The sequence below is a fragment of the Orussus abietinus genome, unplaced genomic scaffold (genome assembly GCF_000612105.2).
Source record: "Orussus abietinus isolate OABI.00-Male unplaced genomic scaffold, Oabi_2.0 scaffold156, whole genome shotgun sequence".
NCBI lineage: Eukaryota > Metazoa > Arthropoda > Insecta > Hymenoptera > Orussidae > Orussus > Orussus abietinus.
Window position 1 is genome coordinate 92,295 of NW_019394309.1, and position 26,142 is coordinate 118,436.

A 26,142-nucleotide genomic window follows, 5' to 3' on the forward strand; every position below is an offset into this window, starting at 1 on the left:
CTTGTCGGCTGTGTTTTCGCCCCGACAGAGACCGGGCTTAGAGGGCGAAACCTGGTTCGACCCGGAAAAAAGGAAAAGGGACACTTTGCATGCAAATCGCGAGCGTGTTGCTGCCGTCCGGTTAAGCAAACGTTGCGAACAAGGGTGGGACTTGGCGAACTCTTTGTCGAGGGCGGAAAGTTCGCCCGATAAAGCCGAGTTAATTTTCATTTGCAACTCGCGATCCGGGGATAACCGGCGAATGTAACCGCCGCATTTGCGGGCTTTTTTGCATTTCTTTTCTTCCTACCGGAATTTCAGGGAAATTCGGGATGCAAATGCGGCGTCCTCCTGAATCGCGCCGCGGGGTGCTTAGATTACGCTCCAATTAAACAAGCCCACGTCGAAAACATGCAATTAATGCAGTCATCGCGATCATTCAGCGGAATCCTGTGTAGCGGAAGTAGAGCCGCAAGGTATTCATTATACGGTTTCAATTACGGCATATACCATCGGCGGCTTTGTTTACCCGGCGCAGAGGGTGCTTGGGCGCCATTTTGAAAAAATCGATAGGCTCAAAAAAGTAATCCCATAAAATTCCCGCGTTACCAGAATGCTCCCCTGAAATATTTACCTATAGCTGCGGCACGTATGAAAATAAAAATAAAAGGGCCGAGAGTAATCGACGCCACCCTTTGACGCAGATGAAATAATAATTCCGCAAGCGAGCGGATAAATAACCCCTGTGCATTCGGCGTCCCTGTAAACGCATTAAACCGTGAAACCCTTCGATTCTGGGAGCACTTTTCGTGCAGGATTCCCAATTAAATCCCACCAGGATGGGCAATAGCGGAAGCCGCAATTATGCCCGATGGGGAGAGAACGCCCCTTTGGGGGAACCGTGACAAATTTCTATCCGGAAATTGATAACGAAACATCCGCAAACTGCGTCACCTTTTTCGACGAGGCCCGATTCATGAATTGTTGGGCTCGAATGGTCCAAAAGTGTCCCTTCGCGCCGTATCTTAAGGTGATATGAAGGAGTCATTCAACATAAATCAGAAGAAATTCAAGACCCTCGTTAGGACCTCCACGTGTTAAAGTTCCAAATTATTCGGTGCACCCAGTTTGGAGAAAAGTTTCATAAATATTTCGACTTTTTGACGTATAGATGAGACTTTTGTAACACCCGACGTGGGAAAATTGAAAAAAAAAAAAAGGAATATATATGGAACTACCCGGGGGCAACATTTGGATAGCGGGGGCGGGTCGAGGGGATACTTCCCGGTATTTCACGGCGAAGTGCTCGGCTCTGAAAAGCACACGGCAAAGAAAACCAGCAAATGTCGGCCATAGAGTCTTCAAGCCTCCGGACAAAGGACTCGGGGGGCTCACAATGGGACGCGTGTACGCGAGTACTTCGCTCTATGCACCTGGTATGACTGAAGTGCGCCTTCATCTACGTACAAGTTGCAGCCTACGTACGCACTGCATTGCTCGGGGAAAGGGGAATGAGTAAACGTGCCGTCGCGGACCCGCGGCTGCACTTCCGGTCTCCATTGCTCGGCGTAACACAACGCTCCGCTCGTCCATCGCGTCTCATCGAGATGAAAGAGGAGACGCGCGGCTCGCGTTGCAATCTCCCGAGGCAAAGTCGGGATGATCACCCGGCAAATGGCCGCCGTCGTCGATCAATTTGGCCTTCGACGTGCAGAGACAAACGATCGACTCGCGAATCCCCGGGGAGCCCACCTGAGTGCCATCGACCCACCGCCAGGGAGGATTAATCGCCCCTCATCTGCGCCGCCATCTTGGAGAACGCGCATCACCCATGATCTCCTATGTTCATTTTCCAAAATTAACAGAGACTATATGGTGAAACTTATGTAGATCTGCTTGCAAGTTTCGCACGATATAAATACATGACGGTGTATTAAAATTGCATAGACCATATGATCATTCGAGTAACAATTTATTCAGTGTTTGAAACAGCACGAGCATGTCTCTGTTGGAAGCTTTTCCGAGATAAAATCAGAATTTCTTAAATTAGCTTATCAAATTGAATTGTCTGCCTCGTGAATTTATCGCGGCACTTTCTTTTTTATCGGTGCAAACAGGGCCCAATGAGATTCTGCAGTCGTTTCAATCGAATGAACCTTCTCCTCCAGATGGAGAACGCATCTCGCGCAGTCACGGCAATATCCGCGAAAGATGTGCGCTATCACTCTTATCAAAGCGCGAAGTGCACCCCGGTACTCCGAAGCCCGGAGTGCGCTCTTTATTTCCGGTTTAGCAGAGACGAGACGGGCGTAACTTCCGGCGCAAAGGGTCTTTATCCTATGCAGAGGCAGAGGGAAGAGGGGAGGAGGCCATAAAGTCACTCGGTAAATTAGTCGAAATACTTGCGCTATTTACACGAAGGAGAGCGAGTCCTCCCGGCGAGACTCGCAATTACGCGACCCCCCCGCGAGATTACCCCCCTCCGCGCGTTTTCGCGAGATATCGCCGAAATTTATCGCGATGACCCCCCAAGAGCGTCGATATTATTTACGCGATGAGGGGGCGAAGGAAGGCGAAGTGGTAAACACCCTTATCGACCGGACCGCCTCCTCCACTTCCGGTGTTTCTGCGGAAAAGTAATTTCCCTCCCCGCCGCACCTGCTGCGAACAAAGTTCCAAAGATGAGGATAAACTTCGCGGTTTTCATTTCGCCCCCTAACGAACGTAAGCCCCCCTCCCGGGGGCAGGTCAAAGCTGAACCTCGTTCACTTCCGGTTCCGAGAATTCTTTTTCAAATGGATATCAGGAGAGTTTGACGGTTCCAATGAGCGACAAAGATGGGTTTGAGTGGAGGGAGATTTGGGGAAGAGATGGGAGGGTGGTTTTTTTTTTATAATTTTTCGAGAAATTCTTTTTCAAATGGATGCCAGGCGGGTTTGGTGGATCCACCTGGGCAGAGAATTTGATTTTGGATTGGAGAGCGGATACGGGGGTGAAATTTTTTTTATTCTTCTAACGAAGTCTTCGGCGACGCGAGGCGCTCGATACGGTTCTCCAAGATGGCGGCCCCAATTACGGGCGCGCGCGCGGCGGCCGTATCGCTCGGTCGGGAAAAGCAAAGGCCAGGTCGATGGAAACGCAGAAAAGGAAATCTCCGAGGCACGCGATTACCCGGCTTAATCCGGGTAATTCAACTTGGCCAAGCTCACCGCTCCGACGGAATGGCCGCGGGAATACGGCCCGGCGACACGCGACCGCCCTTGCATGTCATTCGCTATTTCCGGTAGAGCCGTCGCGTGATTGGTGCGCCGGGACGACTGCCCAAGAAAATCGGTCATCCCCGGATACTTCCGTCCCCCGTTCCCCCAAATTTCTGGCAAATTCCTGACACATCGTCGTCCCGTAAATTTCCCCTAAAAACATGACGAAGAAATAGAAAAAAAAAAGAAGTGTTTTCTCTTAATTTCAAGCATCTACAAGAGGTGCCCTGTATACCCCCTTTTCTGCAGAGCATTCTCTCTCACTCCAAAATTCCAGCTCCACCTTCCGCGTCCACGTAGGAGGAGTGCAAACTTCAGGAAAATATTTCTCCTGCCCCGAACTTCGAAGAGCCCCCGTTTACTCTTACACCCCATCCAAGGATCTTTCCCCCATTTAAAAAATATCGCCCCTGCCCCCTTTCTCACCTCGCTTTCTATTTCGAGGCAGAGAGCCGCGGCGTTATAATTAAATTGACCTTTCCTTTGGCACGTATCGTCCTTTACGCCGGGGTGGCCGAGTAAAATTACGCCATCGATTGCCCCCGCGATTAAACCAAGTCGCATTTTGAGTAGGTTCCTCGTTAATAATCCGGCATTTCCGGCCAGTCTTCCTCGGTGACACAAAAGTGCATTTAAGCGCCGTCACCCGTTTCCGCCCCAAAACGCCCGGCCGTGGCTTTAAAACGACTCCCCCTGTCCGGAGTGACGAAAGGAGGGAATAAAGCTCGGTTTTCTCCGTGCTTCTTTAATTACTCCTCTCCGTGGCTGGTTAACAAAGCCGGGGCTTACCTTGGATCGTCCTTGCACCCGTTTCTCCTGGTTGAGCTGGATCCAGGCGTCCCACCTGTGCCTGTAGACACTCAGTGTGTTCCACTCGTTGAGCTTTACGGTTTCCGAGCTCCTGACAATGCCTACCCCGCTGCCGCAGTCGAACCTGCCGGTAACAAACGAAAAGTGTCGTTAGCCTCTAACAAAGACCCGAGGAGCTCGATTGTTCCCTGGGGAAGAAATAAAAATCAAGACGATTCGCGCCCTGCGACTTGACTTCGATCACGGCCCCTCCCCGGATGGTCGGTAACGAGCTCGCGGGTACCAATTTGAAATTTAAAAATAAAGAAACCGGGGAAAGAATAGTTTTCGAGGATCCTGCCGGCCGTCAAACGATATTCATCCTTTTAAGGACCCCCTATTTTTTTTTTTTTTAATGAAACGACTCGGGCGATAAAAATCGCCGGCTTAAGGCGCCCCCTGAAACGGCTCTACGCTGCGTCTCAAAGAGTTTACGGGATTGTGCTCGATAATAACGACTCTTCGTTAAAAGTTCCTACATTGAAAAGGGGAAGAAAAAATGCAGGCGATGCAATGAGATTCTTTTTTAAGCGAGAGTTCTTGTGAAGCCCGGGGGCTAAGGAATTAGAGGGGAAACGAAAAGTGAAACGCTCATTACAAGGAATTACTGATTGTATTTATCCTTGCGTTTTGGTGTTCTTGGGCGCAAAACGAGCACGGCTGAACCAAAGGCTTTTCGTGAAGAAATAGTTAAGAATAATTGAGAATAGTTCATAATTATTCTTTTTAAACTTGGCAATTTTTTTTTGCCTTTTTACCTGAACTCGACGAAGCCGCGGTACAGGATCAGGGCGACGAAGTCGCCTTGCAGGTCGTCGCGTTCGCTCGCCAGGAGCAGGATGCCGTCCCAGTCTTCTGGACGAAATTCCAGCTCCAGCTGGACGTGCTTGTAGGCAGCCCTTAAAGCTGGAAAAGCCAGCCATCCCGATCCCGTAAATCGGGGCGATCGCACCTCCGCCTCTGCAAGAAGAATTAATCAAAAACGATTAAAAAAGTCGATCTTGACGCCAGCCATCCAAATCTCGTAAATCGGAGCAATCGCATCTCCGTTTATAAATGACAAATGATTAAAAAGTATTAAAATGGCAGCTCTCAAAATCGGGAAGGCCAGTCATACGGATTACGTAGATCAGGGCGATCACATCTTCACCCATGCAAGGAAAATGAATAAGAAATATTAAAATTGCAGATTTCAAAGTTGAGCTGGCCAGCAATCTCGATCCCGTGAAACGGGGCGATCGTACCTCCACCTTTGCAAGGGAATTATTAAAAAATAGTAAAGTAATCAATCTCGACAAAACCAGCCATCTCGATTCCGTGAACCGGGACTCTGGTAATGGCACTTCCGCCTCGACAAGAAAAATTATTAATAAATATTAAATGTGGCGGCCAAGGAGTCCCGGGCTGCGCTCTCGACGGGGAACGCGACACTCTTAATCGAGCGAGTCCCTCGGGATTAATTCCAGCCGAACGGCCGCGAGTTTCCGGACGCAGAGAAATCATTTTCACAGTCATCGGCGTTAACGACTTGCGTGTTGGCGCCCTGGTGGGGTGTTGGTTATTTGCGGCACCCCTTGCCGACTCGTTCCAGGGACTTAGCACGAGCTTAATTAGATTCTCGAGGGAAAGTGTCGTGCGCTTCGAGAGGAAGCTTTTCGCCGGAAGAGTTCGGATCCGCGGGGCGTAAAACGAGAAAATATTGCCTGCCGTCGCCGTAAAGCCGAGGAAGACGAAGAAGACGAGGAAGACGAGCAAGACGAGGCAAAAGGAGAGGAGAGAAATCGAGGATTCCAACGGCACGCGAGACTTATGGGAGACGCCTTGCCATCGCGACGCCCGGCGTCGTATCAATCACGAGAGACGAGAGGAACCGAGAGACGAATAGGTAGAGAAAGGGGGCGAAACGCGAGAAACGAAGAAAGGAGGGAAAAGCAACCTCAAGGAAGTAAACCGGAAGACAGGTGGGGGCGGAAATAGGAAGCGGGTGGCGGCGAGGGTGAAAAATTGAGCGAAAATGGGAACGCAGAGACCGAGTGATAAATAGCGGGAGACCTTAAGTGGGAAATAAAAATAGCTGACACCGAAGTGCCATTATGAATATATTTAATTATACGCGCTGCAGCCGCCACGATGGCGAATTTCCCCGTGGAAATTGCCGGAGAGTTCAATGAGCGGAAATGCGAGGCGCCCAAAGAAGTGGTCCTCGTGGAAGGGCGTCTCTTTCACGCTCGAGGGACCGAATCGCGATTGATTCGGCAATCGATACTCAGGAGGGAATTGGAAAGGTCGCTCCAAAGGTCCCGTGTCAAAGCGAATAGTCGATCGGTGGAGAGACCGACAGTTGGTCCAGACAAATCTCGCATTTGTACTCGTTGAATATTAATTCACTCTCTCTCCGTTGAAAAGAATCCACGATAAATTTACGGAACGTTCATTGGACATTTTACTACGATACTACGTGTTTTAAAATCATTCACAATTTTACAGGCAGCTTATAAAAATTCCTGATCAAGTGTGGAGTCGCGCGGAAAGGAAAAAAAAATATGTACACTTTTAGCAAAGGACGGCATTACTGATCTTTATCATTGGGCCGGGTGAGGTTAGGTCCGAGATGCGGTGGAAAAATTCTCCGGATTTTAGAAAAACATCTCTTCTCTTCGGGCGCCGAGCGTCCTATCTCGATGATTAGGGATGAATAATTTATCGGAGGGCTCTTCCTTTCCCCGGATTCCGAGCAAGCGTAAACCGTAACTTCGGTCACCTGGCAACGACGACGCCAAAGGAACCGAGGGCAACTACTATTGATCTACGTGCGATCGTTGATAAGCTCTGCTTAGCTGCCCTACGCGTTGCTCACCTAATGGCTGGCTGTGCCCTATCGCGCGCCATTGGCACGCACCCTCCTAAACACACAAATTAGGAATACAAACACGACCAGACATCGCCCTTGTGGAAACACCATCAGCCCTTCCTTCGTCGATCCGTTTTTCGGGGAAAGAAACGAGAAAATGAAGAAAAATTAACAGTTGTTACTTGTCTTCCAGAAGTGAACAATGGCAGAAATGTGTCCTGGTGGATCTGGTCTCTAAATAAAAAAAAAGAAGAAAAAACAGGGTTCGAAAAACGAATTTTCAAATATCAAGTACGGTTTCAGCATCTCTAAAATCGTGCATTAAAATTTCCGACGAGTCGATTAGTCCGTCTTTTAAAAAGTCTATCCGCGCACCTGACCGTTCAAGTCCACATTTAACGTCGCCTTAATCCTAGATAAATATATCCGTGTTGTATTAACGATGGAGGTGGAGGCGATGTCGAGGCAATCGATATTTACCGACATGATTCGGTAATTGCGTAGGTGTCGCGCTTGGCAGTCACGGCACGGCCGAAAATTTGATTTCTGAGCGTCGGGACAGATCGGTGACGTAACGCGGGCGGAATCCATAAACCAAATTCGAGCGGGTTTTACAGTCGATATAATGCGTCGCCATAAATCATTTAAACCGGGTCACATCCGAGTTTTCCGTCCGGCGGGTTGATCAGATCGCACCGCGCGGTCAAAGGGGAGGGTGGAAAGGGTCATTTCCTCCGTTTTTTATCCCGACCCCTTTGACTATCAAAACACCGAGTCGCTACCGCGAAGATTCGACGGCGGTGCCAAAAGTCGGGAAAAAAGGACCTCCTCGAGATGTAAAGAATAAATTACCGGCACCGGCGGTGCTATCGCGCGCATAAATATGTAGAGCTGGGGGATTTATCGCGCAGAAAAACGTCCGATCATACACGGCGAGCAAGAGTGCCTTATGTACCCCGGATAAAACGACTCTTTTATGGAGGCTGTAATGCCGTGGTCCATTCGTTTTATGGATTCCTCCTACACGTCCGTACACAATGGCCGCCGCGTACCAGAGGTCAGCCGCCCCGGAGTCGTCGGGCCCGAGGATAATTTATTTCCCAGGAATACGTTCGGTATACGTAAATATAACATTTGATATTTACATTGGCCAATCTCCGAAGGAGCAGACTTCGCGATACGTGAGTCGGGATGCGTTCAATGTACGTAGGGAATAATATTTTATATTTTTCAATGCTTAATCTCGAAATAAGTAGATACGAGCGATACGAGAGATAGAGCGAACGAGAGCCCCTTCGGATAACGAGGCGTCGCATTGAGGATTCCGTGGGCGTCGTGGATAAAAATTTCAAGAGGAAATTCCTGATTGGCGGAGACCTTCCACGAGGATCGCCCACAAGTCGAGGTGAAGTATGAAGCGAAACTTTTGCCGGAAAACTCGCGTATCGCTAGGAGATAAATACCGGCGCCCCTTGTTCGGCTCCAAAATGGACGCCCTGAGGAGGGCGTAGCTCGTTTCCCCTGGAGCCCCGTTAAAGAAATAACTTATTTACCAATGTGCTATCTCCCTCTTTTCCCCACTCTTTCTTTCTCTGTTTTCTCTCTCTCTCTCTCTCTTTCCATTTTCCTCAACTCAAAGGAAGGCCAAATCGAAGAGAAATTGCTCTGTGGAAGAAATCTTATCGAACCTAAGAAATATTTTGCTAATTCAAAGAATAATTCCTTGGCTCATATAAACTCGAACGAATCGGAGGGAACATTTATTCGGAATTATGACAATTTATTTGAGTCAAATAATTAAGTTCTCGATGCGTTTATCCCTAGTCGAGGAGAAATGTGTACTCTAATGTAAGGTTTCAAAGTTATTGCAATGTATAGTAAACGATTACGAGAGATTATTTTATGTGCGTACTACGTTTACACGACATTCACGTTACACGACCAAAACCATAGTTTACTATACGTAGAATAGAAGCTTTTTCAACGGTATTCCACTATTTTCTGTTTATTGGGAAGTTGGCGTACTATAGACGTGTCTCTAAGATTTCCAAGATGGCGGCCGACCGAAATTCAAACGCTCGATTAGCGGACTGTAACTCTGCAAGTTTTGAGAGATGGAAAGTAACCGAGGGAAGAAATCGTCATTTGGCCCTCTGCCAATAGTTTCCTTCAGCGGCGGCTCAATTAAACCACTTAGCACGCCCTTCTCCATACTTAATCTTCTTCTCATCCAGACCCCTCATTCTAGATCTGCCCCACATTCGGACCAGCAGGTTACTTCTTGCACTTCGACCTGCATACATATGCATGTCCCCCCTCATCTCTCTCATTCCAGGATGCACCAGGAGCCGTACTCTGGTCGGGCTCCAGGATGCGTTCCCGCAACCTGCATCCTGGTAGCAAACCGCGAGAATCCTTAATCCCTTTGTGAGCGCCTCCACCGCCCGACTGCAACTCGCGCTAAATCCCATCGTTGTAAACTCCCGAGGAAATCCCCGATGCACCGGGCTATTTTGCATTGTTTTATTTATGCGCCCGAGGTTGGTAGTCTCTTCTGTGCGATTTGTCCGCGGAAGGAGAGCCCCTCTTTGATCGCTCGAATCCTGGTAGCGGGAATAAACTCGACTTTCCCCCCTTTCATATCGCGCGTAGTTATTAATTATTAAACCCAATCCTCCACGTTATTTTCGAGCGTGGTCCTGTTGTTCACGTTATTTTCGGGGAATTGGTAATAACCTCTGTGTGGTTTGTCCACGGAAGGAAAGTTCCTCTTTGACCGCTCGGATCCTGAAGTGGCGATAAACTCGACGCTTCCCCCTTTAATATTGCGCGCCGTTATTAATTATTAAACTCTCCGCTAGTACCCGATAGGTACATTATGGGGAATAAAAGGGCGTTTTTGCCGGCTTGGTAGTGTTATTTCTTGTAGGTCCCGTTCTCCTCCCCTTCGGGAGAGAACCAGAAGTCCTGACCGCAGCCCCCGGGGCACCGGGACCGCTATGCAAATCGAACCAGAGGAGAAATGGGAAATCGGCAAGTTTCACCCCTGGTTTTGCCGAACCCCTCGGTGGTTTACACCGAGGCGTCATTGTGGAGGTTATTGTGGCGGCTCGTGTAGTTTAATGGCGTTCGCCGGAAACGGAGGCGACGCCGAGAGCTTGCGGGAAACTTTCTTCCGGGGAAAAAGCGACGGGTTGAACGGGAGAGAAGGGGGAATGACGGCGAGAAAAATTACGCTCATATTGGCGATGCACCTCTTTCGAAGCCTCTTTGCAACCCCTAGGTCCTTGCTTGAATTTACGGACGCCGAAAAATCGAAACCACCATTTCTGGCCTCCGGAATATTTTTTTCCTTTTTTTCAACTTTTTCCCTTCCTTTCCAGACCATTTCTTTACAACCCTCGCTGAATTTCACGCTTGCAGAAAAGCTCGTAAGCACCCTTCCTGCCCCAGAAATTATTTTCAAACTCCATTCTTCCCGCTCGTTTCTTTTCCGGATTTTGACCCTCTCTCTCCCTCTCAGGCTTCGAGAAGGAGGACTGGAGGAAAAAACTTGGTAAAATCGCATCGCTTACTAACGGGCACTCTCAATTGCCAATCCCGTCGGCGGCAATTTGCATGTGCACATGCAGATTCGCGGTGATTTTGCAGAGTGACTTGGTGCAGTCGTCCCGACCTGGCGTGATGGAATATTATTTCGAAACATCGACATGCAGTGGGCCTGCACTTCGGCGGTGCATTTACGCCTCATCGCTGGCAAATGCGGCATTAATTGCAAACCCGAGCAACATTTTGGCAGTCGGCTTCCTGTCGAATTGTAGAGGTGCGGTACTAAGACGTTTCGCGAAAAATCGAAGGGGGTGGAAAAACATTGAATCAACCGAGGTTCATCTGTGAAATGGCTCGGCGGTATTCTCACAAATGGCGCTAATCTACCAAGGGACGTTTCGCTCTTCGCATCCAATGCCCAGCGATTGGCTATCGATCGGCCTGATGGAAAAAGGGCACGTCTGCTCGCGTGCTCCAACGATATTAAACGCTAATCCCTCGTGCACCCCCGTGTATTATTGACTCGACAGAGCCGCGTAGGGGGTGCAACGTGGCCCGAAAGAGAAACACACAACGCAGCCCTTAGCCCGCGCCCGATCGATTTTCCTGTGGGCTCGAAAGTGCCGAATTCGGCCACCGTTATACATTTCGAATGCCGGAGATCAATCTTACCGGAAGTAGGAATTAAGTTAAATATTTTTAGTTACAAAGAGAGGGGAAAGGGCGGTTCGATCCGCACCCCTAGGTCGGTCCTATTGATTTTCTAATCAAGGGCCAAGGGGTGCGCCATATTCACGGGCTTTTCAAAGGCTTTAAGCCACCCCTCGCATCGATAGCGCGGTATAGAGCGACCCCTAAGCCGGGGAAAAGTGCGTCGATATCGCCCATCACCTATCGATAGTTATTCCCAATTATCCCTTTTCCATCCCAATAGGGGAGGCATAGTAGGGGTGACGGACAAATGATAATTCGGTGATGCTGTTCGGACATTCCCAATAGTCACAGCGAAGTCCTGGCACGTGAGTCCCATCTCCTGGACTCGCGTTAAGAGACACGTCGCGACACCCTTAAGGCGATGCGAAAGTGGCGTCAATGTCTCGTTTTTCAAACTTTTCTCCGAATTGGGTGGGCCGAATCGTTTCAAAATTGATAACGTGAATATAGAGCCGATAAGGAAGGTCTTGACATTCATTAAGAGTCGATTTTTTAATATTTCTTTATAGACACTTTTCACATTTCTTGTAAATAATGAAATTTCACGGTGATCAGCACCTTCCTTATAGCCTCTACATTCACGTTGTAATGTTTGAGACGATTCGGTACACCCAGTTCGGAGGAAGGATTCATAAACGAGGCCCATCAGACCTTAAGGTGATATGAAAGTGGCGCTTGAGAGGCCTGGCTTATAAAACTTTTCTCCGAACTGTGGGTATCGAATCGTCTAAAATTTGACTACGTGAATGTAAAAGCTTTAAAGAATGTCTTGGGACCCATGAAACTTCGTTTTTATGAAAAATGTGAAGAATGTGTATAATCGGATTTATATGGAATGAAATTTTATTAGGGTCAGGATCTTCGTTAGGACCTCCATATTCGCGTGGTAAAATTATTAACAATTTTATACACTCAGGTGGCAGACAATTTTCATGAATGGTTGACGTCTCAATGGCCACTTTCATATCGCGTTAAGGTCGACTCGTGCGGGGTGCTTTATTAGCCGTGAAAAAAAATTCGCCACTCGTCCTCGACCCTTGTGGACCGTAAGAGGGAAAGTCGTGGTTAAATTCGTGCTTTATGGCGAAGACATCGATTGCGACACTCCAACCAGAAAGAGGTCGAGGTGGGTGCGGCTTAATGTCACCACCGTTCGCCCTGTGTGAACGAACCCGTAACCCCACTCGCCCCTTCGGCAGACCTTAAGGCGTTCCATAGTGGCGATTTCTTTCGGGGTAGAAAAACCGAGGGTGGCCGAACCTCGTCTCGAGGGGTGAAGATTCCACTTCTCGATGCGCCCTCGACCCCCCTCAAAAGAACACCCCGAATTGCCATGTTTCCCAAGAACCACATCGAACATTCACTGGACCTCGCGTGGTCTGCATAAAACATGAGCCTCAACTTTTGACCCCCAAAGGAAAAAAGATAAAAAATGATCCCCACCTAAACATCCCGCAAATCAACCCCCTGGTGCTGGAAAATTAAACAAGAGGACCCCTCAAAAAAGGACGGATGGAAATATGCAACTTGCACCCCCCTATTCATACAATTTGTTTCCTTCGACGCAGAAAAATAATTCATGAGCAGAGTGAGACATTTTTCCCTCGCTCGCAGAAAATATGAATTTCTTGAAAATGGACCAAATAAACATTTTCGTTGTATGGATGCCTAAAAAGAAAAACGATTTCTTCCCTGGTGCCACGCGAATTGTATTCATGGTTGCAATATTCTTTACAAGCGATTAAGTCGTGACGAGAATATATTTTTTATTGTCGCTAGAAATTCATCTGGTAATTTAGCAAGTATCTTTTCTGAAGGAAACACTTATATGATTACTATCGTTCGTTACCTTTGCAAATATTTCATACCGTTTACGAGATTATTACTGAAGGCAGAGGGAGACTTTGTCAGCAATGCTGTCCTTTGGTAAAAGTGCAAATGTCTTAATTAATTCAGGATTTATCCCGCGACGAATTTCCATCCCCTGGCGGCATTTTTTTTCGCCCCTTCGTCTTGCTTCCCTCTTGTAAGGAATATTCCCCGGTAGTTACGCCACCCATTTTGGGTGGTTACATATAGCTACGTGCGGCTACGTTGCTCCACAGGGTGTACACAAGAATGTGTACCCAGTATGTATACTCGGTATGGGTTACGGCATGGCGAAACTACCCTTAGAGGGCAGACGCGACGCACCCCGGTACTTAGCCCCGGCGTTGTACGTCTTCCTTCACGTTAGGGGTAGCCGTCGGGAGTTCAGGGTGTCGGGGATGAAATGGCGAGTCTCTCCTCGGTAACGTGTAAACCCGTGAGCGTACAAACTCGCAAACATCCCTTTTCGAGCGCCACCCCCGATCGCAACGCGATATCTCTGAAATCACGTAGGAAACAAAACAATGCTCACCTAGCAAAGATCAGCATCCCTGATAAAGATTAGCTCTTACTAGAAGAATAATTGCATCAACTGCAAAAATGGTTACAATTGTGCCAAATGCATTGTACATAGTCTTTCTAAAAAAAATGCTTGCTGAATGAAGAAATAAATTTGTAGCACCGCCAAAAGAAATACCGTCGTTATTCTCCTCGATGGAAAACGCGATATGCAGTTCGAGGTCGCTTTTAAGGAACAGTGCAACCACATTTAATTTAGGTTGCCTCAGGGAAGTGATAATGTTTTTCCTCGCCGACGTAGCAAAAACCTTCCTGGGAGGAGATTTAAAAATTCTGTACTACTACCGTGAATTATTATTCTGCGGGCATGTCACCTCAATTTATATGGAAATTGTTAGAATCCAGTTTAACCGATGTTTATTTCCCTTGGAATTGAATTGTGTGTCGCATGAAAGTATCGTTATAATTATGTGTAACGGGGTCGACTTTTTCCCTGACATGGAAATAGTGCAATTTGCAAATGCACTTGTCAAGAGTCAAGCCCCCGGAGGCAAGGCGCCATGTAACTCACGACAGGGTTAACATTAACCGTGCATTATGTTCAATTACCGGCGATGCCTTACCTGCCCCTTTGCCGGGGGTAAATAGCGAAACTAGGGCTCTGCATGGCGTGGCCCACGGTTGCTGCATTATCGTCGAACTATTAACCGCGACAAGGATCAAAGCCGAGGCGATGTCGAACATCCCTAGTGTGCCTCCACCCTGGACCCCCACCTGTCGATTGCGCTTATGGGGCCCATGACTCATTTCTTAGCCCGTCTTACCGACTCCACGATTCTGAGCAGGCCCTTTCCCAGAGACTTCACCTAAATAGCGTCAATTACGCGAAATAAACCCCTCATTAAGGCGATATAAAAGTGGTCTATGAGAGGTCAATCGTTCGTGAAACTTTTTTCCGAATCGGGTATACCGAATCATTCGAAACTTCAGCACGTGATTATGGAGGCCCTAAAAAAGAACGTCATGCTCGTGAAATTTCATTTTTCGAAAGAAAAAAAAAGTCATTTTCTGGTTCAAGTCCGAGATAAATAGAAATTTCTTGTCGGACAATGAAATTTCTCGAGCATTGCGTTTTTTTTTTAAATTAGGGTCTCAATAATCACGTGTTGAAGTTTCTAACGATTCGGTGCACCAAATTTGCAGGAAAGTTGTATACAATTTTGACTTTTAATATATATACAGAAAATGTCCCTTTCATATCATCTTAAATCTATCAGAAGCGGCTATTTCCCTTGGACGAATGGCTCCCCTCGGTAACGAGGTGCCAATTTCGCAACTGCCCTATTCGGAATCGAGGGAAGGGGGCGAAAGCGCAAATTGAGTGGATGTTAAGCGCGATTTTTGCCCGGTCAAATTTCCTGGCGGGGGATTTTTTTTGTTCGCTCAAGAGAGGGAAAAAGCCCGGGAAAGCTCCATCGCGAATGGAACGAGCCGCGGATTCCGGCCCGATTGACTCGCCCCAACGCCGGATATTTCGTTGTCGAGAGCGGACCCTCTTCCCTCTTTCCCTCTTCCAAAGAACGAGCCATTATGGCCGGCTAAAAAGACTAGGGGTTAATTAGAGGAATCTTATAATTTACTGCGTATTCCGGGAGTACTGGCGGCCATGGACAAGCCCGTTAAAAAATAACAAATGCACGGCCCGATTGAATTGCGCCATCCCGTCGATGAATAAACATTCACCCCGCGGCGGGTTTTCCTGGGGAAACAGGTAATCCCCGTTTTCCGCATATTTTTTTTCCCCCGTAGTTTCCTTTTTCGGAGAGACAATTTTCCGTTCGAGAGCTCGAACCGATGGAGAACATTAGGAGCCCGAGGAGAGAAGAGAAAACGTTCCGCAACGAATTCCACGCTCGTTAGGCGGGAAAGCTTCGGGAAAACTTCGCTCCTCTGTGCACCGAGGGGAAAATGGTCGACGAGGAAGTTGCGGAGAAACTTTCCGCTGCAGGAAGAAGCGCGAGTTCTTAAGCAGTTGCCGCTGACCGACTTAACGCTAACCGAAAAATCCCGAGGACTACTCGGGACAATTGGTGTACTCGAAAGGCGAGTTAAAGTACAAGAAACGGATAAAACAAAGCTCGCGGAAAAATTCGATCGGCAAAGTTGCGCAGGAAAATCGTCATGAGTCGTCCTTTTTCGAGGGAGGTCCCGATGACGGCGTTGGGTCGGAAAATTGCGAGGTAAAGAGTGCAAAATAGGGAAAAGAGCGAGGGCGTTTAAGACTTTTCGCGACCCCCCTGACAAAGGGTTGGGAGGGGCACCGTCTTTTTCGGGGAGGGGGGCATTGTGCCCAAGCCGGAGGAAGAACAATACTCTCGTCGGAAATTAGAGGTTCTCTAGAAAAGAGGGGTGAGAAGCTCTAGACAAACGGGCCGCCGCTGGGGGTGATCGAGGGTTGCAAAATGGCGACCTCCGCGAACGGGGGGGCGAAAGGGGGCGGCAAAAGTAGCGAAAGGTAGCACAAAGCTCGGGGCCCTCACCGGGGAACAATGCGGCTTGTCCGACCACTTTCAGGGGGAACAATAACGCCCTCACCCTTTCCGACCGATATGGCGAACCCCCCAACCCCCCAGGGGCGCTTCTTCGGGGCGCGTTCTCCACCTTGAAGACTGCGAGAGAGACGCCGCGAGGAAGCGCAAAATCTCTCGGGCGAAGGCCCTGTCTTATACGTTTTGACAAACGACACCGACCGCTGGGGGAAAAAAAGCCCCTAGATCCGACCCCAGGAGGTGGTCCGACCAGAGGGGGCTTCCCGGGGTCGCCACTTTTCCCCATTAAGAGAGCGATCGATCGCAGACCGGAAGCCGAGGGGAGGACCGCGATCCATGCCGAAGTTGAGAAGGGAGAGATGGTCCAAAGGAAGCAAGAAAAACCCCCAGGATACGCCGGGAGAATAATGGGAACTGACCCGTCCGCGATTATTAAGGGACGCCGAGATTCCTATGGCGCACCTGACAAATCAAGGAAAGTGATTAGACGCGACCTGGACAGGTCTTCGACTTTTTCTTTCTTTTCTTTCCACCCTCGTCCCCGGCGACGAGATCGTCGAATCTCCGCACGGAGGAAAAGAAATTTGCTCTTCTAACCAAGGACTACGTTGCCGATCAATTTTTCTTCTTACTCCCGGAATAATCCCACCTACAGCAAACATGTTTGCAATTACATCGAACGTAGATGTACCCAGTGGAAAGATTTTTTCATGAAAAATCGGGTTTTTCTTCTCGGCCGCCCCCTTGCATGCGCGCCAGAAAATCGGTGGAAAAATGTTTTCTCATTATGCATCTAACCTATCCTACTTGAATCGAGGTACAAAGTACAAAGCAAATGTGTTTTGCTCGGCAGGGGATAAAAATCTGAATATTAAATTTCACTTTTAATGACGGCGTCCCCAGGCCGAAGTTGCAGGCGTCGCTGAAGGGCCGGCGCTCATTTCCCTTACAATTTGAGAGGCTCGCGCTTTGCGGGGAATTATTACAGAGCCCGAGGCGAAACGGCGCTTAATAAACGAGACCCTACATCGGTCACCTACAAGCACCGGTTAAGTCTTCATGGGACCAAAATGGCTAACCGGTGACGCTGAGTTTGCGGCTGGCCGCGACCTCGAAATTTCGGGGGCGAAATTTTCAATGACCTCTACTCTCTCCCCCGAAATTCGAAGCGTGCCTTCTGACCACAAAGACGACCTCGAGGAGAGGAAAATGCAGCTTCCGTAGGACCTCTCCTTTTCCTTCCTCTAGGGTCGAGGAGACCCTGGAAATGGTCGGAAAATTAAAGTCGGATTTGTTGACGCCGTCGAGGGGGAATCGACTTATCGATTAAGGGGACGTCCCTATGAAATATTAATGACGCCAGGAGTCCCCACGGCCGCGTGCGGCTTGCGGTCAATCTGTCGGATTAATCTGGCATGTGGTCGGCCATTTTGGCCGGGGGCCAAGATCCGAGGCCTGGATTCCCGGAGGCGACGGACTTTGTAACGCGGTGGTTAATGGACGAATCCCGCGACCATAAAGGGACTCCGAACGGTCCTCGACTGGTCCCGAACGCTCCTCGACGTCCTCCACCCTGAAGACCTAACGAGCGACTTCGAAGCAGCGAACACTCTCCTAAATACCTGGTTCACCCCTCCTAGAAAATTCCCCAAAACAAGGAAACGACCAACCCCTTATGGGAAAATTATTTTCACGAAGAAGAACCCGACGTGGATCCGCGAGAAAATTATGCGGCCATGTTAAGGCTGTTCCTGATATCGGATTTAGATACATCTACTACAGAGGGTGCATCGCGCGGAAGAGAGGCTCGTATCGACATTTTCAGCTGGTAACCCTCGACGGAAATCGACTGCTCCTCTAACTCCGATTTTCCGGCTGCCAGGGTCCGAAGTAACACCTCCAACTCCGAGACTGATACGTCTCACCATTTTGAGGAAATAAAAAGAAGGGAAACTGCGCTTTCTACCGTCTAAGAGTGAACGGTAACGCCCTTAAGGTGGGGTGAAAAGTGGCGTCAAAGAGGTCTCGTTTATGAAACTTTTCTCCGAATTGAATGTACAGATTCGTTTGAAACTCTACAACGTGAACGGGTAGGCTATAAGGAAGGTCCTGACCCTCATGAGATTTCAATTTTTCTCAAAATTTACTCATAAGCACTTATTTAAATTATTATCCCCCATAATCCATATCCACGTTGTAACGTTTGAAACGATTGATCCGGATCCTACTTTAACATCCATTTAATTCTTGGGTTTATGCACTTTCGGAAGAATATATCAAAGGAAGGGAAGTACTTCCTTTCTCCTTCTTAGATGCGACCCATGAGGAACCGAATAAGGGTGCACTGGGCTGCACCCTTGCACCTTGTCGCAAGTGCAAGGGGAGAATTCTCGCGATTTCGAGGCGCCATCGAACCGGACGGGCCATGAAAACGGACTCGACATTCCTGCAGGAAACGGCCCCGGGGTAAGAGCCGTATGTCTCCCGTTGGGAAGTGCGCGAAAACACGGGGAAATTATCGACAGTTTCATTTTACGGTTGGCGGGGTGCGCATTGTGCCTTTTCAAAAACCAACCCCCCGGTCGCCTTCCGCCACTTTGGCGCAATGCGCGCGCCCCGACGCGAAATCCCATTTTCTCGACAAAACGGACAGAAATCGGCAAAAAGCGCCAAACGGGCTGGAACCATCGAGACCGGGCGAATATTCATCATTTTCGGACAAGTTCGAGCCCCCTCTCTCACTCTCACTCTCTCTCTATACCTTGCACGGAACAATGGCGTCCGCAGCACCCTTATACCGAAATTCCATTTTAGCCGCACAAAGTGCGCCGAACACGCCTAGAAGTGTGGACATTCTCCCCTAACATAACCTCTCAATCGCCCAGGGTGGGCTATTTTGTGACTTTTCGATTTCAGGTGCGAAACTCCCCACCCCTCCGAATTTTAATCCGAGTACGCATTACCCCGCGTTAAATGCTATTCGCAGGGTTATTCAAAATCAATGGATTTTAATTCGAGAAATCACGTGGATATCAGCTGGAAATCGCTGGAGGCTCACCAAACATTACAATATGTTAAGGCCGACCGTCGCTTGTTACCGAATCACGTTGCTGGTTATCATGCTGGAAAGAAACTGAATAAAATAGGAGTTTCTCGCCAGGGGTGCGAAAAAGCGCGTAGGAAGACGACATCAACTGAATACTCTGAGCGAGCAAAACCTAACCCTGGAAATGTTTAAAAACGCTATCGTAGGATAAAAATGACTTCTACAAGTCTGAAGAAAATTAGAATAACTGCGAAAAAACATTTCCGTTCATGTATCTCAGTACCACGAACTACAAGGAATTCTTAAATGCGGAGATATTAATTCTTACGGGTTTATAACATGTCCAAACTTTGCGTTAGGAACTCGATGTAGTTTCAGGCATACAATCGGCTTAGCGCAGACGTGTACAACGTATGTTAATGTATATTTGGCGCGAAACTCTACCAAGTTTCCCGATTAAATAAAAGGCAAACGATTCTGGAAGAAGAAAATCGTATTTCAGATTCTCGATTCAATAACCTTAAAGTGCGATTCGGTCGAAACTCTGGAAATTAGAATCGCAAGTCGAGTTGGGTAGGAACTTCTAATTACTCAGGGGAGGATTTGGCAAACGAGACGCCCCTGGGTCGCCCGGAAGCTGCAGCTGCAGTTGCAGTTGCAGCTGCCGTGCTTCGAGGGGTGGCTGGTCGAAAAGTAAAAGTTGGAGATTACGCCCCCGTCGGCCAGTTAGGGAGTTGGAATTCGAAGTTGGCGTGGCCGGCTTCGCCATCAGGTGCAACTGCGGACCTCCGCAACTGCGAGTCGCTGATCGCAAACCGAGTCCTCTCGGCACTCCCGGAACGACCGGAAACGAGGGGTCCCGATTCGCGATCGATGGGATCCCCCTGGCCCGATCGGCGAAGTTTCGCGCTCGAAGGGACGAGGGGTGACTTCACCCGCTGAACAATTCCGATTCGAGCGGGATTCCAGGGGTGGGTCTCACCCCCGAGGCGGCCAAAAATGGCCGAGGTCGCAGAACGGGAATAAGGGTGCATCGTCCCTCTTCACTCTCGACATTAATTCGGAAAACGTTGGGAAGGGTGCGAGCACTCGTCGCGAGGGGAAGATTACCCCTTTTCTGGGAGGGTGGGGGCTAAACAACCGGCGCAAACCACGTTCGACAAACCGCCGAGTGGGCCCGCTAACCGCCCCTGATCCGCGGAGCATACAAGAGGCACCCTTAATAAAGAGCGTAATCCACCTGTCCATAAAACGTGCCGAGGAACTTTTCGGCGAGCCCTTTCCACCCCGCCAGGACACGCGTCCTTTAGTCCACGAGCAAACACCTGTCCTCGACGTCTGCATGCGAACAACCCCTACGCATTTCCAAAGGCCCGAGGAACCCTGTGCACCGCCGTATTCAATCAGTCACTGGAATTTCTTTTAACATTTGATTTTGCCATTTTAAAACCTGAACTAACCATCCGTGATATTTCTTTCATAAATATGCATCCTATCAGACTCTGGCCAGCAGCAAACTTAATTTTCCTTAACCTCGTCAGACTCAGCCAACACAGGCGGCGCGTCCGGGGAATTCGTAGGTCGCGGGTAAAACCAGTATCCGTTCAGCCGAAATCCCCATAAGTGCGTGTAGCGTTTACAATGCGATGAGAAACACCCTACGCAGCTGAAGCATTTCAGAGAATGAAGAAGAATGAAGATCCATGCACCGAGTTTGGCATAAACTTTCATATTTTGACCCCACCTCTCCGGATGATGACTAGCTGTCCCTGCGCATTTGGACCCGCGACACGTCCGCGTCTGCATCCGGCGTTTGCATCCGCGTCTGCATGCCCGAAGCCACGCGTGTTCGGGCAATTCCAAGATGGCGGATGGGCGAGAGAGATAGGGCGAGTCGCGGCGACCGCGAGAGAGCGAGATAGAAGGAGTCGTTCCTGGGAAAATTTAATAAGGCCTCGACGCAATATAGGCGGCAGGATTCTGCCGGATGGCTGGGGTGTAATTAATTCCGGATATCAAGGGAAAGAGGTTTTGGATTCGAGAGCTCCGCCAGGGGCCGCGCCCCCGCCGAGTCTAAACTCGGGACTTACGGGTAATCCTGGCGACTCGAGTCCTCCCAGAGTTGGCAACTTCGGCCGAATCTCGCGGCCAGCCTCCACGAGGAGAGAGAATTGTCCTCGCCTTTTAATCGCCAAGTGAAACGCCACCGACAGGACATAGCCGCCGATTTCCCGGAAATATTAATGAAAAATGAGAACACACGAGAGGCGGTTTCAATAAATCGCAACGGGTAGCGTTTCATCGGCGGATAAATAAAAGTATTTGTCACGAGGCGTCGACTCTCCTTCGGCGCCGCCGCCCTCGCCCCCCTCATTTTTGCCCCCTCGCCCCCGTTCATTGGATTTCCCGACGGGAGCGTACGAGCCGCGATTTACTGGTCGCGATTAAAATCCAGCGGATCTCGCCCCCTCCAGGGAGGGAGGCAAATCCACCGACATTTCCCAGGAAACGCGGCCGGAAACGCCCCTCCCGGAAAACGGACCCCTCGCTTGCGGTCGAGCCGATTTTTGACAAAAATTCACCTCCCCCTCCCCCCCGATCCGAGCGTCCTCGTAAATCTCGTTACTCGAATATTTCCACGAGGGGTGGAGGTTTGGCGGAAATAAAAAAATCAAGGGCGCAAAACGGACCCGGAAGACCGGAAAAATCGGGGGGGGGGAAATGTCCCCGTTAACGAGCGGTCTTCGACGTCCACTTCTGCCCTCGCCATGCAGGAGAACGCGAGTCGATCGTATTGATTGATCCGGCGAAAGGGAGCTCGATATCTGCGGTTTCGTCGGCATTCATTGCCCATTTGCATATTAACCGCGCAATTATTTCAAATACGGGAGTGAATTTTTCATCGATAATCGGAGACCCAATCAAGCTCGGATCGGATCAGCGTCGCGATCAAATCATGGTCTGATAAAAGATCCTTCGAGGGTATCCATTTTCGTCCGTCCTAGATAGAATTCGGAACGTTTTGGCGGAGTTTTAATAAGTAAGGACGAAGAAGTCAAGGATCGACGGATCTCGATGGCGGCCCCGAGGAGGCGCAGCGACTCTTTCGACGCCCCTTGAAAACGTCGATAAACGTCGGCGACTCGACGCCCGTAATCCCCTTTCATTCCCCTGACAGACGGCTGAGAGGGTTTCCATTAAAAAAAAAAGAAAAAGGAAGGGAAAATGAGAGAGAAAGAGAGGTCGAAGACAAAGAACGTCGGCTCGACGCCAACCCGCGGCCGTGAATTTTCCCTGGGACATTTCGGTAGCGGTCGAAAAATTGCGGTAAAATTGGGAGGAAAATTGGGAGAAAAATTGTGTGAAAAATTAACGGCGCAACGGTTGAAATTCCCGATTCGGGGAAGAGTTAAGCCGAGGCAAAGGTGGAATATCGCTCACCTAGCTGACATCGATCGCCACTTCTCCCAAGGGGGCATTGACACCTCTGCACGAAGGACCCTCGAATCCGTCTGGTCGTGGCCGTCTTCCCCGGGTCTTCCTCCTCCAAGTCACGAGCGACTTGCTCGATGTAACAGTTTCCACCTGGTCCACAGTCCAAGGAACAGGCGGGCTCCGTCACGGCGACGTTCTCCGTCGTGGAGGGCAGCTTCTGCTCGAGATTCGGTCCCTGAAACCGTGCCAGGAGGGCGAAATGTCGTAACCTGGGAGCTCGCCATCGAGAAATGACATCTTTCTCGTCTCCAAGACGAAAGGTACCTGGGACGTCCCGTGAGCCTCCTTATGGACCGGAATCTCGTTAGAGTCCGGACCCTTCCTAGTGTCGTTTGTCAGAACAGTGGAATTTGCAGTGGAGTCAAGGTGCACAGGGAAGGTGGCACCTCGCATGTAAACGACGTCCTCTGGGACGTCGTCCTCGGGGTCGGGATTCAAATCGTCGTCGTCCGCCAGCTCGCCGGTCGACGGCGAGGTCGAGTTCAGCTCTGCGAACAGAAATCGACGTTAAATGTCGGAATAAATTCATCCCCATTTATCAGGGCTCAGGAGAGATTTATCGCTCCTCGAGTGCGCAAACATCCGAAATCCCGTCGGGCACTTTGTAACTGCCGGCCTCGAGTCTACCGACTCGGAGGAGCTCCGTTTGGCTGACCGGTCGGATTCTGTACTACTTAACGCCATGTTGCACCGTAAGCCGGCAAGGCTGTCAATGGACTAGCCAGCAGTAATGTCAGACGCCTGTTAAGGGGTTAAGTACGGCATTGATCGGACGTATAATTGCACTCGCAGAGGAGCAGGCCAGGTGCCGATTCGATGAACATGGAAGCTCGCAATGCCAAGACGCAAAGCAAAGTCTATTCAAGCGTCGCCGATTTCACTCTAGGAGCTGACCGGAAATTCCGTTCGGCTGACCGGTCCCTTTATATCCTACTTAATGCCATGCAGTACTGTAAGCTGTTGCGGCCGACGGTGGAAGCGTCAGGTGCCCATTAAGGGGTTCGGCCCGGCACTAATCGGGCGCATAATTCCACACACAAGGGAGCCAGGCCAGGTGCCAATTCGATTACAAGGAGGCGCGTCATGGCGAAAGGTAAAGCAAGAACTGCCCAAGGGTCGCCGATTTCACCGAACCTCCTGGATAACGTGCCCTATGTTTCGAGGGGGTCCTCGAGTTTCAAAGGGTAAGGCCGGGCGCAATTACCCGCGAAGAGGTAAAGGTCGGGGCGAAGTTAAGTAAGAAATTACCGGTGGAAACTCAAGAACCCGAGCCGAAACCGTAGGAGGGATTTATCGGAGGTCAGTTCCTCATATTCTCCTTCGGCGAGGGAAGTGGCCGGAAAGGACGGACTCCGCCGATCCCCCAGGTGGAGGATCCCAGCAATCTTGTTCCTTCCCCCTCGCTCGCACCCCCCGTGGAATCCAATAAACCGTACCGATGCTCCGCCGCTGCACAATGTCGGGAGGGGATAAGAACGGAAGCGTTTTGCCGCACGGAAAGACATTTTCCCTTTTCACCCGCGGACCCCCCGCGAAGGAGAGCCTCCGTTCGATTTACAACGAATCTCGAGCGCGATCTCTCGGACTTTGGGTTACCGATTCCGGTTCTTCATCGAAATAATGAAATTTCGTGGTAGCCGGTCTCTTGAAGGAGCTTCATGGCGTTTAGAGGGGACTGCGAGTCGCGTTCTCCGATTCTCACCGAAATACGAATTGTTTCGTTCAATCTCCTGGTCCCTCCCTTCCTTTTCGCTAATTCGCGTTACCTCGAAGGATTGCAGTTATTAAGTAACTCCTAACTACCGCGTAATTCCTCCTGCTCGTCCCGCTAACTAGACACGAAGATGGATCCCGCAGTCCCCGGCCGAGTCCCTCGCCAAGTTGCCGTCCCACTTCCCGCCGACAGATGGCGACTCCGTCGGGCTTATTAAATTCCGAGTGGGAAGATTACTCGTCGCTCGCCATCCTGACTGCGCCTTCCAGCTAATTGTCCGTATTGTCTGCATAAAATCACGCGACGAGTCTCTGCGTAGCCGGAGTCTCGACGAGGCGGAAAATGCCCTTCGCCGAAAAGCCCCGTGCCAATTTCTTTTATTTCTCAGAGTAGTGCCTTCCGGTCTTCTCGAATTTCTTTTCCACCTTTTGTTCTCCCTTTCTGGCTATTCCAGAATTTTATGCACCAATGCGATACTAAGGACACCACAGAGCCGAGAACAAAGAACGCTGAGGACACCCCCCTCACTGAGAAAAAAACACATGGTTGGCTCAAAGAAATATGCATTGCGACAAGAAATTCGTTTAATTCGACATCCATTCTTGTTCTCAACAAAATAATTGTTTCTTTCAATTAGATATGATTCAGCCGCCAATATATATATATCGACTGGGAAGAGCGACAGAGCAAAGAAATCGGGTCTCGTATCGAGTCGTAAAAGCCTTTTGAGGTCTTCGAAAGCGGCACCAAAGCGGTACCAAAATGGCGGCCCCAAGATGGCGGCGGTGAAAGCGCTGCACGCGACAATGCGATACCTCGATGCTTCCCAAAGAAACGCGGGCTTTCATCGCCTCCCATTGTCCAGGAATGCCCGGCCACGGGGGCAATCCACCCCCCCGCGATCGACAGTCGATTTCAAATTGCATCTCCCCCGCCTAGCGAGTAAATTAATTTCCCGGACAAGTCTTCCCTGGCCAAACTGGACCAGGTTTCAAATGGAGCACGCACAAGTGGATCGGGAATTTTATACGGCATTTTCCTGGAGAATGCCCCCCGCCCCCGTAACAGTCGGTCCCTCCAGGAGCGAGTAACTCGCGAATCCGACCAATAAATCGAGTCGCTCCGGGAACTCGACATCCGGCGAACGGGGGTGCATTAAATTCTTCTTTTCATGACCGTCAGAGGCGACTCGAGACGGGGAACTCGATTTTCGTTTACCAGGTCACGTCGACGAGACCGACGTCGGTCGCACGCCCCCTCAGCTCCTGCTCGATCTGCCTGATACACGACGACAGATGCAGTTCGCACCCGGTGCACCTGGCTGCACCTACAAGCCCTCTGCGAGTTGAACCCAATTCTGACAGCCCCCAAGATTCCGGGGAGAGTGCGCCCTTACCTCTAAAACGTATAAAATAAACCCACGTGTACGAACTCGAGACGATCGATCTTACGCCGAGACAGACAATCATTATCGAACCATATAAATATTTCGTTGATTCAAGGAGTTCATTATTTGACTGAAATAAACTCAAATGAATAGTCATCGTATCCGTTCTTTTATTTTTTTTTATATATATTCTGAGAGATAATTTAAAAGTGTACACCTTCCCATGTAGGCAAAGGCCTTTTCCTAGACGAAGGACTGGGATGATAAAGCGTGTCTGCGATCTTTCGAGCCGAGTATACTTGAAGAGCTCTTCCCAGTCCTTCCCCTCTCAGTGGTCCAGGGAACAGAGAGATCTCGACGT

At 49.6% G+C, this 26,142-nt stretch overlaps 1 protein-coding gene across 1 annotated transcript in view; it reads right to left on the bottom strand.

Moving 5' to 3' along the window:
* LOC105695242 (pikachurin-like) overlaps nt 1-26,142 on the bottom strand; it is a 67,499-nt gene that overhangs the window by 14,055 nt on the left and 27,302 nt on the right. Inside the window, exons 3-6 of the mRNA XM_012416613.1 lie at nt 22,945-23,168; nt 22,627-22,855; nt 4,847-5,048; nt 4,029-4,173 (exon numbers count right to left, since the gene is read on the bottom strand). Coding sequence (XP_012272036.1) covers nt 4,029-4,173; nt 4,847-5,048; nt 22,627-22,855; nt 22,945-23,168 — 800 coding nt within the window. The remainder of the gene's footprint in view (nt 1-4,028; nt 4,174-4,846; nt 5,049-22,626; nt 22,856-22,944; nt 23,169-26,142) is intronic.